Genomic DNA, 19,085 nt, shown 5'->3' with positions numbered 1-19,085 from the left:
TATAATATATTAGTTTCACCTTTTAAGTTGAATTACTGAAATTAATGAACTTTTGCACGATATTCTAATTTTTTGAGTTTCACCTGTATTTGGTTCATATGGTGGAAACCAGGCGAGGAGTACAAAGACAAGCGTGTCTTGCCTAACGTCAAGCATGGTGGTGGGAGTGTCATGGTCTGGGGCTGCATGAGTGCACTGGGGAGCTACAGTTCGTTGAGGGAACTATGAATGCCAACATGTACTGTGACATATTGAAGCAGAGCATGATCCCCTTCCTTCGGAGACTGGGCCGCAGGGCAGTATTCCAGCATGATAACGACCCCAAACACACCTCAAAGACGACCACTGCCTTGCTAAAAAAGCTGAGGGTGAAGGTGATGGACTGGCCAAGCATGTCTCCAGACCTAAACCCTATTGAGCATCTGTGGAGCATCCTCAAACGGAAGGTGGAGGAGCACAAGGTCTCCAACATCCACCAGCTCCGTCATGTAGGAGTGGAAGAGGACTCTAGTGGCAACCTGTGAAGCTCTGGTGAGTTGACGTCAGAAGTTTACATACACCTAAGCCAAATACATCTAAACTCAAAAGTCCTGACATTTAATCGTAGAAAACATTTCCTGTCTTAGGTCAGTTAGGATCACTACTTTATTTTAAGAATGTGAAATGTCAGAATAATAGTAGAGAATTATTTATTTCAGCTTTTTTTCTTTCATTACATTCCCTGTGGGTCAGAAGTTTATATAAAATTTGTTAGTATTTGGTATCATTGCCATAAAATTGTTTAACTTGATTCAAACATTTAGGGTAGCCTTCCACATGCTTCTCACAATAAGTTGCTGGAATTTTGGCCCATTCGTCCAGAAAGAACTGGTGTAACTGAGTCAGGTTTGTAGGCCTCTTTGCTCGCACACACTTTTTCAGTTCTTCCCACAAATTTTCTATCAGATTGAGGTCAGGGCTTTGCGATGGCCACTCTAATCCCTTGAATTTGTTGTCCTTAAGCCATTTTGCCACAACTTTGGAGGTATGCTTGTGGTCATTGTCCATTTGGAAGACTCATTTGTGACCAAGTTTTAACTTCCTGGATGATGTGTTGAGATGTTGCTTCAATGTATCCACATCATTTTCCTTCCTCATGATGCCATCTATTTTGTGAAGTGAACCAGTCCCTCCTGCAGCAAAGCACCCCAATGCTTCATGGTTGGGATGGTGTTCTTTGGCTTTCAAGCCTCACCATCTTTCCTCCAAACATAATGATGGACATTATGACCAAACAGTTACATTTTTGTTTCATCAGACCAGAGGACATTTCTCCAAAAAGTAAGATCTTTGTCCCCTGTGCACTTGCAAACTGTAGTCTGGCTTTTTTATGGTGGTTTTGAAGCAGTGGTTTCTTCCTTGCTGACCAGCCTCTCAGGTTATGACAATATAGGACTGATTTTGGTGTGGATATAGATACTTGTCTTCCTGATTCCTCCAGCATCTTCACAAGGTCCTTTGCTGTTGTTCTGGGATTTATCGACACTCTTCGCACCAAACTACGGTAATCTCTAGGAGACAGAATGTATCTCCTTCCTGAGTGGTATGATGGCTGCGTAAGCCCATGGTGTTTATACTTGTGTTTTATTGTTTGTACAGATGAACGTGGTACCTTAAGGCATTTGTAAATTGCTCTCAAGGATGAACCAGACTTGTGGAGGTCCACAATTGTTTATGAGGCCTTGGCTGATTTCTTTTGATTTTCCCATGATGTCAAGCAAAGAGGCACTGGGTTTGAAGGTAGACTTAAAAAACTTCCACAGGTACACCTCCAATTGACTCCAGTTAGTGAATCAGCCTATCAGAAGCTAATTGCCTAAAAGCCTGACATAATTTTCTGGAAAAACAAGCTGCTTAAAGGCACAGTTAACTTATGTGTATGTAAACGTATGACCCACTGGAATTTTGATATAGTCAATTAAAAGTGAAACAATCTGTCTATAAACAATTACTCATTGAAAAATTACTCATGACGTGCACAAAGTTGATGTTCTAACGACTTGCCAAAACTATAATTTTCTAATATGAAATCTGTGGAGTGGTAAAAAAAATTGTTTTAATGACTTCAAGGTTGAAATTATGGCTTTAATGACTTCAGCTTAAGTGTATGTAAACTTCAGACTTCAACTGACACACACACACACACACACACACACACACACACACACACACACACACACACACACATCACTGTAAAAAAGCCAACTTCCATTTTCTCAGACAAACTCTATTTTGAAAGTTGATTGAGCTACCTAATTTAGAAAACATTGATAGTACTTAAAACAATCGGTACAGTCAACGTTTATGCCATTTAAGTATGAGAAACTGTAAACAGTGTGAACATATAATGTCAAGTTTGGTGGTGTAGGTAGAACTCACTTTTGAGCATTTTCAGTTGGATCACTGATTCTGTCAGTGCTAAGGAAGCCATTTTTGGCAGAATAATTCTCCCCTACTTGTTATTGCCACTAGTATGCTATTAAACTAGTTTTGGCTCGATACTTTGACAATTAATATTTTCTTATTTAATATTTATTTCTGATAAGTAAATATTGATAAGTAATATTTACTTCAGAATATTGGATTGTTATATTGATCTTACTTGTTGACATGTGTTTTTGCAAAATAACTGCATAGGATTGTCTATTTAGTGGATATTCTGAGGAACCTTTATGAACCTCTGTGAATTGCACATTTTAAGTGTCCTGTTTCAAGTTAATTAAGGTCAGGGATCCAAGGTCATGGAACACTAGGAAATATCAGGGAATCGAAGTTTTTATTATGTTTAAGTATCATCTGTTAAAAGTCCTGAAAAATCATGGTTCAATCAACCCTGTAAGGCTCAGCATGATAAACTTCATACTATTGCATCTGCTACTTAGCATGCTCACTGGAAATTGACACATTGTATCCTAAATTATATACATTGACTAGAGGCAATATCCATAATCCCTTGACCTTAAATTTTAAGTTTTTTTGGTTAAAGCATGGTGAATTAAAAGGACATACTTATTTATATATTAATAGTTGTTTTATCTCTATTTAGTGGTTCTAATGATGTTTTACCGTAAAAGGTGTGTTTTGGTAGAAGTCACCTTTAGTGTGCTTAGTGTTGTCATTGATGAAGTTTCCTCACTTGTACAATTTATTAAACATTCAAAGTGTAGAGTGGTGAATATTTGTTATCACTTATTAAATTAGAGAAACTAATGGACTAACTTGATCTGACAGAAAATCTATAGTTTAAGTGAAGCTATGCATACTAAATATGTAGAACTAATAAGTTTAGACAAAGAATAATTAAATTAATGGTCAGAATAATACTGTATGTCCAATGTATTTAATTTGTGATCACAATAATAAATATTTTAATTAGGGAAATTGATATCAGAGTGTAATGTTTTGTTTTGCCATCAAACCTCAACTCTTCTCTACTCTTCTCCTAACCAGTCACTTGTTCATTCAGTTTTTTACGTATATATGTTAAAGGCCAGGCTGAATCATCATCATTGAACATCTTTCAAAAACACTAAAAACTGCCATTCTGTGTTAATCAGCCCCCGCACACAATAACACAAATAAAAAGACTTTGGCCTGAAGAAGATCCATTGTGTGCGGTTCATGTGTGTGGGAGAGTCTTAAAGGCAGACATAGACATGTATTCCTCCAAAGGTCAAAGCTTAGATGGAGGATACAGACTGAGAGTAGCTACAGTATTTTAGTCATTACATCATGAATGCTACGCTGAGGGGAATCCACGTAACAGCAATAACAGAAACAGTGAGTGCAATAGCATTGAGAAGTTCCTCACTTTAAAGTTTTAAAAATGACCCACAAGAAAATCTTGAGTGCATGAGAGAAGCTTGTTCAGTGACATACATTCACACAGGAACTTGCATTATTTTTAAAGATAAACAGCACAAGTTCTCATGTGGCACAAGTTCTAGCACTCATGAATGTAAATAAATGAAAAATAAATAAAATACTGATATATGCAAATACTTGTGAGTAATTTAAGTAATCAGCATATCATGTAATCAATTTTTAATCGAGTGACAGCCCTAGTTTTAATACAAAACAAAGCATCCTGATACAATACCTCTTTGACAAGTGATGTCATATAACAAAACACAGCATTCCTAAAAACCCATTAAAAAAAACATTGGTTTAAACATCTGTTTTTTTAGATACCTCATAAATGCTAGTCTTTGTCTAATAAGAACTTTAAAGGTTTACTGATGTCTGTACAGCAAGTATTTAAGCAGTTTGCTCAATGAACAAAGAGCTTAACAGAAAGTTTCTGTATGTAGTGACGATGCAACAGAGCAGTTAGTCATCAGATGAACACTATTGCCCTACATCTCGCCCTTGTACTTCCATTTTAAAACCATCCTTTCATACGACACATCCTAATGAAACATCACTTTCCTGACCTGCAAAATGGAGTACACAGAGTTGTTTTTAATTATTTTGCTTTGGAAGGGGTTTTTCAATTATCATTAATCATTAGGTTGTTTATTAGCACACAGTCAAAAGGCAGAGGCTACGACCACCTCACAAGGCAGAAGACTGATGAGCCATGAATTTCTCTCATTATACCAGTTAATGAATCAGAGGCTTGACTGTGTTTATGAGTGTTTGAGAAACAGACATTTGACCGCAATTTAATCCTCTCTGTGTACAAGAGGCAGGCAAAGGAAATGTTTTCCTCCTTGCTGGCTTGCCACACCTGATTTTTCTGGGCTTAAAAAGGCAACATTGGACTTGATAAAAATCACTGTTTGGGTTTCTACCATTTTTGTAATTATTTGTTGAGGCGTGTTGTGAGGACTGGTCACTGGTTTTAATCCAATCAGCCCAAAAACTTCACTTCAAGGACATGGAGGGAGAGAGGGAGGGAGAGAGGGAGAGAAGGAGAGAGAACACATAGAAACAAAGGCTTTAAAATATTTTTTGGCTTGTCCAACTAACATCTGTTTAGTTATTGGTAGTCTGAACAGCATCCAAATGTGGTTTTAAAGGGTCAACATTTTGAGATGTTAACAGATGTCCAGGTTGCACACCACTGAAAACAGTGATAGCACTGATCATGTTTATTGTTAAGGGAAACAAGTTTTTTTATTTTTTTAAAAACTAACGTTGAACCGACGTTAAAAAAATTAGGTATATGCGTAAACTCCGAGTTATGATTGGTAGGACAGTGCACATGTATGTCATTAGATTCAGAGCATTTCTCCACATTATTCAAGAGGCGTAACACTTCCATCCAATCAGCCCTACCTCACGGTTGAGCTCATTACAGCGGAGAATTCAAACTCAAGGACATAACCTTTGTTGCGGGCAGACATGAGACTTCAACAGCAATGAGCACTCTGGGAAAAGACATGAGAACAGACTTTTACACTAAACACCATGGTCAGATCGAAATCACTCCACAAAATGGACCACAGTCCCTAACCGGACCAGCGTGAGAGTTTCTTGGCTGCAGCTCTGCTACTCATGCTCCAAAACATGCTGTTTATATGGGAGAGCTGTTAGACGGAGTGCTGATTCCATCAATTATTTTTTGTATATGATAATGGACTGGCTAAATAGAAATCACTCATTGGAATGGACCACAGTCAATAACCGCACCAAATTGAGCATGTTTGTTGGCCGGCCGCTGTCACGCTTCAAACACGAAGCAGCTGTGTACCGTAATTTCCGGACTATAAGCCGCAACTTTTTTCCGACGCTTTGAACCTCGCGGCTTATACAATGACGCGGCTAATATATGGATTTTTCCCGCTTTCAGATTTTATAAAAAAAAAAAAACTTTCTGTGACGTGCTCAGTTTTTTGGCGTGAAGCTTTCATTAGACCAATGAAATTTCCGAACGGGTTAAGGTCAAACAACTTTTTTGTTTACTGTTTAGATTAAATCGAGCGCTCAAACTTCCCAATATTCTGATTACGGTAGTCATTTTGTCACCCTCACCATGGCAAAGACATGGAGAAACGCATGATGCTGCTTTCAAGTTGAAGGTGATTGATCTGGCTGTTGGAAAGGAAATAGAGCTGCTGCACGGGAGACGTTGGAAACAGCAGCGTGAGGAATTGACTCAGTGCAAAAGACAACTAAATCTGAGGCTATTCTGAGGCTATTCAACTCCGACACCGAAGGAGATGACTTCAGTGGTTTCAGTGCACAGGACGAGGAAGATAGTGACCAATGACTTTCTTGGTAGGCTACTGTTTACTGCAAATGTTTTATTACAAGCCGTGTGTTTCAAGTGCCCTGCTTCACGTGTCCTTCTTGGGAAAACTGTCACACGGGCACCAGTGTGACAGTTTTCAGCAGGGCACTTGACGCTCCAGGTAAGGCTTTTAATGGCCACAGCAATGTTTACAATCAATTTTATAAAGTTTCTCAATTCTTCTATCGCCAACACTAGACTGACGTGTGTCACTTTCTCAGCTCTGTGGCTGCTGCCTTTTATGCCGCTCTCCCATGCTTACTGAAATTAGACACCGGTGTTAGACATAATTTAGCTCAGATGTAAGCTAAGCTTACCGCTTTTCTCTCCGGACGGGCGCTTGACCACGCCCCGCTGCCACACCGTGTTTCGTTAAAGCCTATTTATTTTTGTTACAAGCCGTGTTTCGTTAAAGCCTGTGTAAAGTTAATTTGTTTCAATGTACCGGTAGGCACCTGCGGCTTATAGACAGGTGCGGCTTATTTATGTTCAAAATAATATTTTTTTAAAAAATCAGTGGGTGCGGCTTATATTCAGGTGCGCTCAATAGTCCGGAAATTACGGTATTCCAAATGTATTTAGAAGTAGCTCTTGACCCCCTCCCGTCCTCCCTCTTCCAGCCCACAATAAATATTTTTATATTTTCCCACCCATTTTAAGCCTTTGTTCAGTCTGATATGTGAATGATTGGTGCTGAACAAGGTGGGTTTCATGACACTTAAAATCAGATTTTTTTGGATCGTGTCAACCTGAATGGTCAGTTCATATTTAAAATGTTTTTTTTTTTTGTGCATAATTTAGGACACAACGTGTATGTAAAAGTGCACAATATTGCCTTGCACAATATTGCTGAATCACAATAATTTTTGCTCACTCTTTAACCGTACAGCGACTTAAGTGAACTATGTGACATTCACTATGTAGTCAATGAGTGAACAAGTCAGCAGTTTGGACACACTGCATTAATGTGGAATCTACCTCCCTTATATTCTCTCATGGTGAGTTCAACACCACAGAGAGATGTCATGATACACATAAGTGGCAACTGACAGCAATTCTCATTTGTTGTATGAAAGTCTCTTTGCATTGTTGATGCTTACATCAATAATATAGCATCACACTGGATATTGACAACGTGATCTAAATAAACGGATCAGATTTCCTCACTTTCAAAATGACACTGCGGACACTAGGTCTTAAAGATCGAATTTAAAAACCAAACCAAATCAGATTTGTGTACAGCATGAACAAAGCCAAAGAAAACGACCTACAAGAGGGATAGAGAGCGTGAACGTGAAGGGAACTGAGAATGCTGAACAGTAAGAACAGAAAAAGAGCGACAGAATGGAAATAAAAGACCAACAAAGAAAGTAAATGGGAGTAAACAGGGTCTTTAGAAAAAGAGAAAAATATAGCTTCTCTGCCCTGAATTCATAACTGACAGCTTTATTACATCTTCAAAGCCAGATTTGGGAGAGCTTTCCCTGACATCACTACCTCTGTGTTTTGGCAACAGAGTAAAAGAGGGATGAGGAGCAAAGAGATATTTCAGCATTCAGAAGAAAGTGGCGTCTCCAGTCTCACGCTGTGCACAAATGCTTTAATGACTTGCCTGCAGCTCATAGCTACAGGTTAAGGGAATATTTCAAACATCCACAAACAGATCCGTGAACATGCATCCTGTACACATGCATATGCACAAATGGTCACCAAAGACCCCACAGGTTACGTTCAGACTCAGAACACATTTACTCATAGTGTAGTGGCACCAGTGACGATCCGACAGAGGAGGCAAGAGAGGTTCAGCTTAAAAATGTATTCTAAATAAATATAACAATTTAAGCGTAGTTTTAATGCATAACTCTGATGCATATAATCCAATAAAGGAATATTTCAACCAAAAACGTTCTCTCTCATCATTTACTCAGCCTCATACCATCCAGTAATTTTATAAAAGTTAGTTTTGAAGAATGTATAAGGTGTTTTTGTCCATACAATGTAAGTAGTCAATGAGGTCTAAAAATGTCAAGCTCCAAAAAATGACAGAGGCAGCATAAAAGCATACTCAAGTGATTTCATCCATGTATTTAGAAGTAATATGATTGCTTTGGGCTATGAACCAGACCAGTCCTCATTCACTAAAAATGTTGATATTCGAAGTATCCTTGGCTCTTTCATGAGAGAAGCTTGTTCACAGTTTCTCATGCTTAATGCATGTGCAGGGCACTTTGCCAGGTTTGTGGTTTTCATACGCAGTTCGGCTATTTCAAAAATACAGATGCGAGTTAAAATCACAGTTTTTTGGAATACCTTTAACATGTACCGCATTGGCCAACATGTTGATGGTAAACAGAAGAAAATGAAAATGCAACGTCTCATTGATGTACAATGATTCCAGGATTGAAGACCTGGCTACCATGTCAAACAGCTGGATGTGAAGACTTATGGTGAATAAAGAATTTAATTATTTTTGGACCCTATTGACTTATATTGTATGGACAAAAAAACATCATACATCCTTCAAAATACATTTGCTTTGTTCTGATAAAGAAAGTCATCTGAGTTTGGAACTTTTTAGAGAATTATTAATTTTGAGTGAACTATCCCTTTAAGTGAACAGGCCAATGACAGGGTTTGCCACTGATTAGAGGAAGGATACTATTAATGTAATGAACTTCAAAAATGTTAACTGGTAAGAGAAAGAAATAGAAATAACCTAAGATAGTTTACAACTGCAGCCTCTCTTTTTAGCAAATTTGATAAAGAGATAATTTAACCAAAGTGGCAAACATCTAAATTACCTGCAGATTTGTACGGGGGCTAACATGAAAATCAGGTTGTAGTGAAGCTAAATAGGCAATTAATATGAATAAAATAATCTTTATAAAAGCCTCTTTGGAAAATTCCTTTGAGGACCACAACTGAGTAGCCCACATTCCCACCCACACAGACTTTCTTCACCTGTGTTTGCTGTTCATCCAGTGGTATGACCATGGCGGGCAGATTCTGCTGGCATCTGTCCTTGAAACTCTCAAGCATCCTGCGCTGAGTGTCCAGTCTCTCCTTCTCCTTCTCCACATTCATCTGCCCTTCTCTCAGCCTCTCCAGACTTTGCTGGTACTCCTGCAGCTGGTCTTGGAGCTCCTGTCGCTCGCTCTGCAACCTCTGTTCCTCTAGGTGGCACAACAATTCCCTCTCCTCCAGAGAAGTCTCCATCTTCCAATGCTGAAGTTCCCGCACCTGGCTTTCCCGCTCCCACTGCTGCCTTTCCCGTGCCAGGGCACCCCGCAGACGGGCCACATCCGCCAGGTCCTCCCGACGTCGCTCCACCTCTCGCTGGCGCTCCTGCTCCTGTAGGGCTTGGTTGCTGCGAACCATGGGTAGTGGGCGGGAGTGTGGGTGAGGGGAGGGGCTTGATAACAGAAGAAGGAGGAGCCTCTGGACCTCATAGCAACTGTCTTGTATGGTTACTGCAGCCTATTCAAAGTAAGGAAAATAGCAAGTCAGATCAAAGGTGAGATATCTTTCATCTCAGCAAACAATGGCTTTTATTCTCTGGAATTAGCTAACACTCTGCTGTATGGTTAACATTCCTGGCTTAACCGTTACTAGGTGACTCACAATTCATCTGCCCTGTATCATCAATAGATGGCATTCTTTTTGCCACAAATGCATGCCAAAACATACACAAGCTCTATACACAAATTACAAAAGAGATTTGTGGTTTTTAATTCTTATCTCAGATTATCTTTAGTGAAATAATGTTTGTCGTCTCTAAAAACAAAACAAACAAAATCAAATCAAATAAATCCTTCTAACAATGTTCTGTAAAGTCACTTGTAAATAGCACAACATTTTAAAAGTGTTTCTACAGGAAGGCAGAACTCTGCATAAAAGTCTTTTGAGGGTTACATTTACTGCATGTCTACGCCCCACAATACTTGCATTACAATACCTTATATTATATATCAAAACCACAGTACGTTACACAAGATATAAGACCACATAGATGCTAGGACATGCTAAAGGCAATGTGAAATTTAAGGTTTGGACAGTCACATCGCGTGTTTATAAGTGAGTCACCTCATGTGTTTATATGTGTGTCTGACGTAAAGAGACAGGGGCCTGTCCACTATAATTATTCTTTCAGTTGGTATGCGATTGTGTGATGGGTGAGCTCACCTGTAGACTGTACAACAGCTGAGTTAAGCTCTGCACACTCTGACTAACCTGCATTGGGTCAACAAACAAACAAACAAACAATGAGTAACAAAAACTAAACAAAATCTTCAAAGCCTTGCTTTTGTTCATGAAAAATTAAATATGGCACCAACTTGGAGCTATTCCTTCTGGGAAGATGATGGTAAAGCTGTATGCAGCAGAGCAGTATGTTCCTTATCTATAGCAAGGAACAACGCAATCTATCTATATATATATATATGATTTATGTTTTTGCCAGACATTTGCTTCCTGTAGCACTTCCTTTACTGTAAAAGTGCATTTACTGCAGCAGACTCCAAAGGATAATTCAAAACGTTTTGCATCTATTGACTGAAACACCATGTGTTTTTAATCTACAAAATCAACAGACAGCACAGGAAAAAGATGACGGTGACATAAATTAACCCCAGTCAAGCGGGTTTTATAAATGAGTAAGGTAAACGATTCTCCCAGGGATGTAAAAATAATGTGTGTGATTGTGGGTGTGTGCACATGTTTGGCAGCCATTATGCCAGCTATAACAGTTGCAATGCTCCTGCATTCAAATTATCTGAAGTTGGGCAGATACCACAGCTCATTAAAGGGATTATTTCACCCAAAAATGAAAATTCTCTCATCATTTACTCACCCTCATGCCATCCCAGATGTGTATGACTTTTTTTCTTCTGCTAAACACAAACAAAGATATATTTTATGTGGCCTTTATGTGATTTTTGGAGCTTCAAAGTTCTGGTCACCATTCACTTGCATTGTATGGACCAACAGAGCTGAGATATTCTTTAAAAGATATTTATTTATGTACTGCAGAAGAAAGTAAGTCACACACATCTGGGATGGCATGAGGGTGAGTATAAGAAAGAATTTACATTTTTGGGGTGAACAATTCATTTAATATAAATATTACTGGTACAGTTTAACATCGGAATGTTGGTCTGTAATGTTGAAGATCCAATGGGAAGACAGTTGTGATATGTGCATTATTTTGTGTCAAAATCAGTACAAAGCAAGTCTGCCCTCTTAAGGCAAGATTTATGTCCCCTCTATTTCAATATCAAGTATATAGCACCACCAGGTGGACACAAAACTATATTTAGTTTGTTGTTGTTCTAAGGAACTGGTTATGTGCAACAGGTCAATTTCCCATAATTTATCTGATGAAACTGAACTGAACAAAAGATGTAACTGAATATAAATGGTAATAAGCTTAAAACCAAAATTAAATGTCCAAAATTATTTTGAAAAGTATGTAGCTATTAGGTTTTAAGCAATAAAATGTGGGGGGTGGGAAATAAGGGATCGTTCCTTTTTAAATATTGACAATACCCTTCCATGAACTTGTGCCCATGTCAGCAGCACATAAAACCCTTATCAGCATGACAAATCATACAGTGCACCGCAAGACGCCAACGACAGCAGAAAAGAGATCCAAGGAAATGAGGGCCTAGTTCTTGGCTTTTATTTTTAATGAAATGGGACCCTTGAGGCAGTGAAGTGGACTCCTCTTATTTCAAGCTCATTACTACTTAGCAACATAAAGAATGAGATGTGCTAGTGGTAGAAGAATGTGAATTATTCATGCAGGGAGTGGAGACTATAGCTCTAGTGCTGAACACAAGACTATTGGGTAAGGCTCCAATTTAAATCACTAATACAAAAAAAGCATGAAATATGTCTTAACCCATATTAGTATATTTCTATTAATAATCATGTTGTGCAATTATTTTACCAAAATCCCCTGAGGTATTATATTATGTTAAGCTAAGATGTAAATGGTGCATGTCCATTTAAACTCAGGATTCAAGACACATTTACCTTCAGGTGTATGTTGTCATTACCAGTGTCTGTGCTGTGATTGAGGGCCTGTGTTTCCAAGCCTTCCTCTCCTCTCCCCTGCTCCTCCTCTCTCTGGGTGGTGTCAGCCGGTGGGCTCTGGCCCTCAGAAGGTAGAGGGGATGGGGGAGTGCAGGGTTCAACCTGGGTCTCCTCTTGAACAACAGGGGATGTGCAGTGAAATGAGAGAGCTGCTTTCAGAGATTCGGCTGAGAGAGAGGCATTAACAATTGCAAAAATTACTACACATACAATTGTGTACATTATTGTGCAACAACATGATTTAACTGAAAAAAAAGAACAGCAGTGATATTCAAAAGTTGATAAAAGGTCAAATTTAAGCCATTAATACCTCATGAATAAAGCTCATATTGTGCATATAAAGTTTAGGATGTGCATATATTGGTGTGCATGTATAGTACATTTGTGTGCAGGTGTGTATATTTGCTTATTCAGTATAAGTTTCATATCTCAGCTGATTCTCACTCTCTTTAAGAGCAGCACTGAGCAGCACAGCAGCCTGGGGAATGTCTTCAGTGCTGGGCCGTACCAGCAGCCTGGGCTCTGGTCCTGCCTCACGTTGTCCTGTCATGACTGACAACTCGGCATAGATATGAAGTTTCTCCTCCAGATTGGCACAGATCAGATGATCATGGCCGCACAGAGACTCTGCGAAAGAAGGTGGTTGGTTGTCATGTTAGAAGAGAAGACACATTTAAAGGGAGAGTTCACCCAAAAATGAAAATTCTCTCATCATTACTTACCTTCATAACATCCCGGATGTGTATGACTTACTTTCTTCTGCTGAACACAAACCAACATTTTTAGAAGAATATCTCCATACAATGCAAGTAAATGGTGACCACACCTTTGTAGCTCCAAAAATAACAAAGCCAGCATGAAAGTATTCCATTCGACACATGTCTTCTGAAGCGATGCAATCACTTTAGGTGAGAAACCGACCAATATTCCAATCCTTTTATACCATGAATCTCCACTTTCACTTTCAGAATGAGATTTAAAAAATACTTAAATATTGATCTATTTCTCACCCACACCTATTATATAGCTTCTGAAGACCTGGATTTAACCACTGGAGTCATATGGATTAGTTTTATGCTGCCTTTATGTGATTTTCGGAGCTTGAAATGTCTGGTCACCATTCACTTGCATTGTTTGCACCTACAGAGCTGAGATATTCTTCTAAAAATCTTTGTCTTTGTGTTCAGCAGAAGAAAGAAAGTAATACACATCTGGGATGGCATGAGGGTTTTCAATATTTGGGTGAACTATTCCTTTAAAATCTCGCTGTAGGACACAGTTGAAAAATAGGATAGATTCTGACTTCCATTTCATCAGAATGCGACATCTCACTGCAGACGTCAAGGAAACAGCAGTCTTCAGCATGGGACGTTGGTTTTTCTCACCATGCTATTTTTTTTTCTACCCAATTTGGAATGCCCAATTCCCAATGCACTCGAAGTCCTCGTGGTGGCGTAGTGACTCACCTCATTCCGGGTGGCCGAGGATTAATGTTAGTTCTGAGGCCACGTCTGACCCATGTGACTCTACCCTCCCTAACAACCAGGCCAATTTGGTTGCTTAGGAGACCTAGCTGGAGTCACTCAGCATGCCCTGGGATTAGAACTCACGAACTACAAGGGTGGTAGTCAGCGTCTTTACTCACTGAGCTACCCAGGCCCCCTCTCACCAAGCTTCTTAACACGCTTAACCAACAAAACTTCCTTGGTCAACCAACTTTACTAGCTATGTTTTGCTGGTGAACAGCATGGCCATACTGGTCCACTTTCTAGACCTGCGCCAAATTAGCACTAAGTAGCATAAACCAGTATGGAATTGATTTATTTTTTTGGCAACTCTCCTAAAGACCCTTTGGTTTGGTGGATTTCTTAGTGCCTACTAGACTACTGTCACCTCGAGATATGTTCTGATCTGAACAGTTTTGTACGTTTTTTTCAGCACGGCTGGTTGGTTGTATCACCTTGTAGCCTGTGGATCTTTTGGACCTTTGCTTCAGCCACTCTCCTTTCTTCTTCTGACTCACTCGTAGTTTCATCTTCTTCTTCAGGGCAACTTAACAAAACAAACACAAGCCAGAGTTAGCTCAATCACACAATAAAACAAATGTTGCATTCAGAACAGAAAGTTTCCAGTTTTAATAACTCAGCTGTCAGTGTAGAGAAATAAAATCAATATTTTTAAACAAAAGCATCCTTACAATGTGGTTTACATACTATGGATCTTCAGTTGTTCTGTAGAACAACATTCCTATGAACTAACCATAGCCCTAACCCCAACCTTACCCCTAAATTCAGGGGACAGTGTTTGGTCGATAAAAGCGTTGCTACAGGGACATTGCAAAAAATATATTTTTTTTTTATTCAAAAAGGAAAACAAGTTTGTTTTTCTCACCCCATTTGCAAATAGTTTTTTCTTGTTTCAAGAATAGACTTAACTAAATTTGGTAAGATTTCTCTGAAAACAAAACTCATTTTGCTTCTTAAGTACATTTATTAGGTTAAAAGGGAGTTTATATATTATTACTGGAAAACAAGACAAACATTTTTAGTCAAAATATCTTATTTAAGCAAATAATTTTAAGCACAATCATTCTACTCAGCACACATACACCCAGACCAACACACCTTTCCACAGCCTCCCTGATGAGTCTCATCCAGGTGTTGCGTTCATCTTTAGAAGCAGTGTGCACCTCATACATCTCAGGCCCAGCTGAAGAGGCGCTGATCAGAAACATACCTCTCTCCTCGTTGGCTACCTCTCGCACAATCAACTTCTGCAAAGAGATCACTGGTGGCTTCTGGTCCTGACAAAGTATTTGGGGTAAGTGATGGTCAGTTTCAGAATACATGATAAATTAAAATATTCTTTAGGCAAAAATATAATTTATCACACACACACACACACACACACACACACACAAACAACAAAAATTTGTCCTACAATTAGTATGAAATTAAAATAAAATAATACACTTAAAAAGCCTAAATCAAATTTGTTCCCCTCAAAGAAATACATTTGTTTATGAAGTTGGAAACGTAATAATTAGACACTAACCACAGCAGCAAAGATGTACTTCTGATCTTTTTCCTGAAGAAATACCAATGAATCTGACAGCAAAAGTGCCATCATATCTGTGGATAATAAATATTGTCATCAGATCCTTGAGTAGCTCATATAGCAAATATCCCTATCTTAAGAAGGGCCAGATAAGGATTAAGTACAAATGACTGTCTTTAATGTTGACAAATTGTGTAATCCTTTGTGAATGTTTCTGTTGTGCTCTATTGCACCCTTCAGATGTTGAAATAGAAACATGCAGTGTCAATGTGCTCATATACTCACCTTTGAGTCTGCCAGTGGCCGTCTTCCAGAGCAGTGGGCCCTGGTGCAGCAGAAATCTGCCACTGGTGATGTCCTGCTTGCGGAATGTGTATCCACTCTTCAGCTTGGTTGAGCACTTGTTCTCCATACGTCCCAGGACCTCGCTCAGCCTCTGGTTCTGCTCGTACTGACTAACACTCTGGTCCACAGCAGAGACCAGCTCTCGGATCAGAACTAGTGCACGAGACAGGTCTGAATGCTCCTCTGTGCCCTCTGATAGAGAGATAGAGAGAGAGAAAGCGAGAGAGAGAGAGATTGACTTGCTTGAGTTAGTGTATGTATATAGTATGTGCCTTTTATATTTGTTGGATTATGTTGTTTTCGGTGTGTGTGTGTGGGGGGTGAGTACCCTCTGTGTACTGCAGTATTCTTTCCAGGAGCACAGGGTACTTTGTGATGCGTTGCGTCACTAACAAAATGCATCCTGGGATCTCTCGCCTCTTTACCAATGAGTTGCTACTCTGTTGCTATGGAACCAAAAAATACAAATTGGTTAACTACTGAAATCCAGAGTTGCAAAAACTTTGAGGAAATGCATCAGTATACAACTGACATCTACCCTGTTGAAAAGACCTGCATTAAGGTTAAGCAGCATATGTTGTGTTTTGTATTGCTGGTTAAATCCATGGCTTTGCTAGTCTTTGCTAGAACATCAAATTCACAAAAGTCTTACTGTTTATTGTTTTTATTTTTCAGCAGGGTAGTCACTGTGTGATTTGATTCTCACTTTGATGAAGAGCTGAAATCTTTTGTTCTGTTGCTGAAGTTCTTTGAAGATGCTGACCGCTTCTGTGTGGTGACTGCAAAACTCACCATACACCTGCTTCATCTTTTCTGCATTCTCCTGGGAGAACTATGGTGGACACACAATCACTCACCATGTTTATTTTGTTATACTGTTGAAATTTCTTACAAAGTATAACTGATTAAATTGACCAGGTACTTCGAATTTGCATTCTGGACTCTCTCAGATCAGAAAAACTTTAGACAACAACAGATCAGTCATAACCATTTCAGAGGAATTATTTAGCACATCAATTGACATATTGATAGGATTCAGTCATGGTGGTCTAGATCTCCTACACTACTACTGCTGCTTCTGCTGCAGAGCAAGTATGAAGATTTGATACTGCTAAAACATACACAGACATACAGTTGTCACCATGTGGACATGCTGCTATTGCAATTAGACAAACAAACAATCCTCACATGTATCAAGTGGAGCTGGTGAGGAGGAGGGTTTCAGAAAGAAAAGAAAACTCTTGCAGCGTGCTGCACTGAAACTGGCTTATCAGCAAAACTGAGCAATTCAAATGTTAGACAAAAGCCATATTCAGACAGGATTAGTTTTCCGGACATAATACTTAATTCAGAAGATATTCGATTTCCAGGCATTTATTCGTAAAGTAATTATTACTGCGGATGTCAGTAAAATTTACAGTTGAATCATACGGGATAAGTGATGTCTGTAAAAATCGCAGACATGGGTGCGTCTACAGCATTTGCACACTGCCACCACATAACTGACCTATCAGAAAATATTTAGCTGTGCTGATTAATAATGCAAGGAATATTAAATTATGCAGCACATTAATCATATAGTGTATCCAGGATTATTAGAAGAAATAGATTGGAACAGCTGGCAAAATACAACAGAATGGGTGACATGAGCAAACTTGTAACACTATATTACACTCCTGAATTAAAAATATGGCCAAACTGTTCACATTATGTACATGTTTTTCACCCTCCGGAACATGTTCTGAAATGTGGGGCTGCAGTGTCCGAACAACACACTAAACCTCAACACAATTTCTCCCCTTTACTCTGCTAAAATCACAAAATTACATGCTTGGGTACTTTTCTCATTTACTTAACCAAAAGAAAACATGCTTGTTTCTTTCTCTTCTACATGGGTAAATAAACACTTGACAGAATAAAATGCTTGAGAAAAACATGCATCGCTCCATACGCAACAGCCGGTGTTATCTAAATTTAAGAGTGCGCCTTACATTTTCTGGTGTATTCTCATTGGCCAATATCCACTTCAGACTGTCATGTCTCGTCCTGTCCAGTCATTATATGTTTTGTTCTTGTTCTTTCCTTCTACTGTTTCGCCATCTGCTGGCCCTCTCTGGTTACTTCTCCCCCTTCCTCTCGTTCTCCAGCTGTTTCTCATCTCCCCTTAATTCTCCATCAATTCCCTTCCCACCTGTTCCCGTTTTCCCGCTGATTAGATCTCTACTTCTTTCCCTGCTTTCTCTGCTTTCATTGTCTGAGTCTCACTTGAGTTTCACACGTTGAAACAAACTGTTGTCTACTTGTCGCTGTCCAGTCCTGTCCTATTGGCATCCGCCTCTCTACGCTCTGTTCCCCGTTAACTACCTGGATATTTGTGTTCTGTTCAGTTCGCCCCGCGCTGCCAGAAGTCTGGTCCCCACGGTCTCGCCTCGATCCCTGTCTACCCCAGGGGAGTCTACAGCCTGACGGCGCAACACTGCAACCCCCGGCTGCTGCCTAAGGGACACTCGCTAAGAGCTCGGAAGAAGCTTCTTTCATTCATCACCCACTCTGCGGGTTGTTTGTGTTTAAACCTTTGCCTCTCTAGGAGAAGATTTTGTGTTCATTTTGTATTGCTAAGAACTTTCATTAACTCTTTCCCCGCCAACGTTTTAAAAAAAAAGTTGCCAGCCACCGCCAGGGTTTTTGACGATTTTCGCTAAACTTTAATGGCCCGCAGAATATTTTCTTCCATGAATATATGAAGCCGCTATATATCACAATAAAGATCTGAGCCTCTGCTTTTAGGCAAAAAAAAAGATTTTATTTTATCTTCATTTGTTCTTTTTTTATTGCGACTTGAACAGAGGTCGGTTTTGTCAAAAAACATTTCAGACAAAAACCTGATAAAAAGGCATGTTTATGTCTGATATTTTGAGCTTCTCAATACTCCACTTCTTCATGTTTGAGACGATCGCAGTCTGTTTCTTTGATCAAAGAGTTGCGTACTCTTTCAAAACATGCGGAGGGGTCTTCCTTACTGTATAACACCTAAAACACGGAAACCCAGAAAATTCCGTGTTTGGCGGGGAAGCGTTTTTTCATAAAACACGGAACATTCCGTGTTTGGCGGGGAAAGAGTTAAAGAACAACATTTCTGTTACATTGCTCTTGGGTCCTCACTTACCTTCACAACACAGACACTTGGATAACTTGAGAAACAGTGATAATTAAAGGGCTTACGGGCTGGAAAGTGCAGATTTACTGGCTTTTTACAGGCATGTCAATTTGCATAGGAATCGTATAACCAGGGGTTAACTTTATAAAGTGTTTTAAA

At 39.3% G+C, this 19,085-nt stretch overlaps 1 protein-coding gene across 7 annotated transcripts in view; it reads right to left on the bottom strand.

The window, feature by feature from the left end:
* arhgef28a (Rho guanine nucleotide exchange factor (GEF) 28a) overlaps window positions 1-19,085 on the bottom strand; it is a 109,798-nt gene that overhangs the window by 8,594 nt on the left and 82,119 nt on the right. For 6 of the 7 annotated variants that reach the window (XM_052102174.1, XM_052102199.1, XM_052102189.1 and 3 more), the window contains 10 exons: window positions 16,476-16,601; window positions 16,098-16,215; window positions 15,710-15,961; window positions 15,422-15,498; window positions 14,992-15,170; window positions 14,328-14,419; window positions 12,812-12,994; window positions 12,308-12,534; window positions 10,457-10,504; window positions 9,236-9,751 (listed from right to left, as the gene is read on the bottom strand). In XM_052102174.1, the coding sequence (XP_051958134.1) occupies window positions 9,236-9,751; window positions 10,457-10,504; window positions 12,308-12,534; window positions 12,812-12,994; window positions 14,328-14,419; window positions 14,992-15,170; window positions 15,422-15,498; window positions 15,710-15,961; window positions 16,098-16,215; window positions 16,476-16,601 (1,818 nt within the window). Of the gene's footprint in view, window positions 1-9,235; window positions 9,752-10,456; window positions 10,505-12,307; window positions 12,535-12,811; window positions 12,995-14,327; window positions 14,420-14,991; window positions 15,171-15,421; window positions 15,499-15,709; window positions 15,962-16,097; window positions 16,216-16,475; window positions 16,602-19,085 lie in introns of those variants that run through there. The other variant, XM_052102222.1, reaches the window with a different exon arrangement.

The sequence above is a fragment of the Xyrauchen texanus genome, chromosome 3 (assembly GCF_025860055.1).
Source record: "Xyrauchen texanus isolate HMW12.3.18 chromosome 3, RBS_HiC_50CHRs, whole genome shotgun sequence".
In the NCBI taxonomy this organism is placed as follows: Eukaryota; Metazoa; Chordata; class Actinopteri; order Cypriniformes; family Catostomidae; genus Xyrauchen; species Xyrauchen texanus.
The sequence above is the reverse complement of the archived record's forward strand: the minus strand, read 5'-3'. Positions and strand labels throughout refer to the sequence as shown.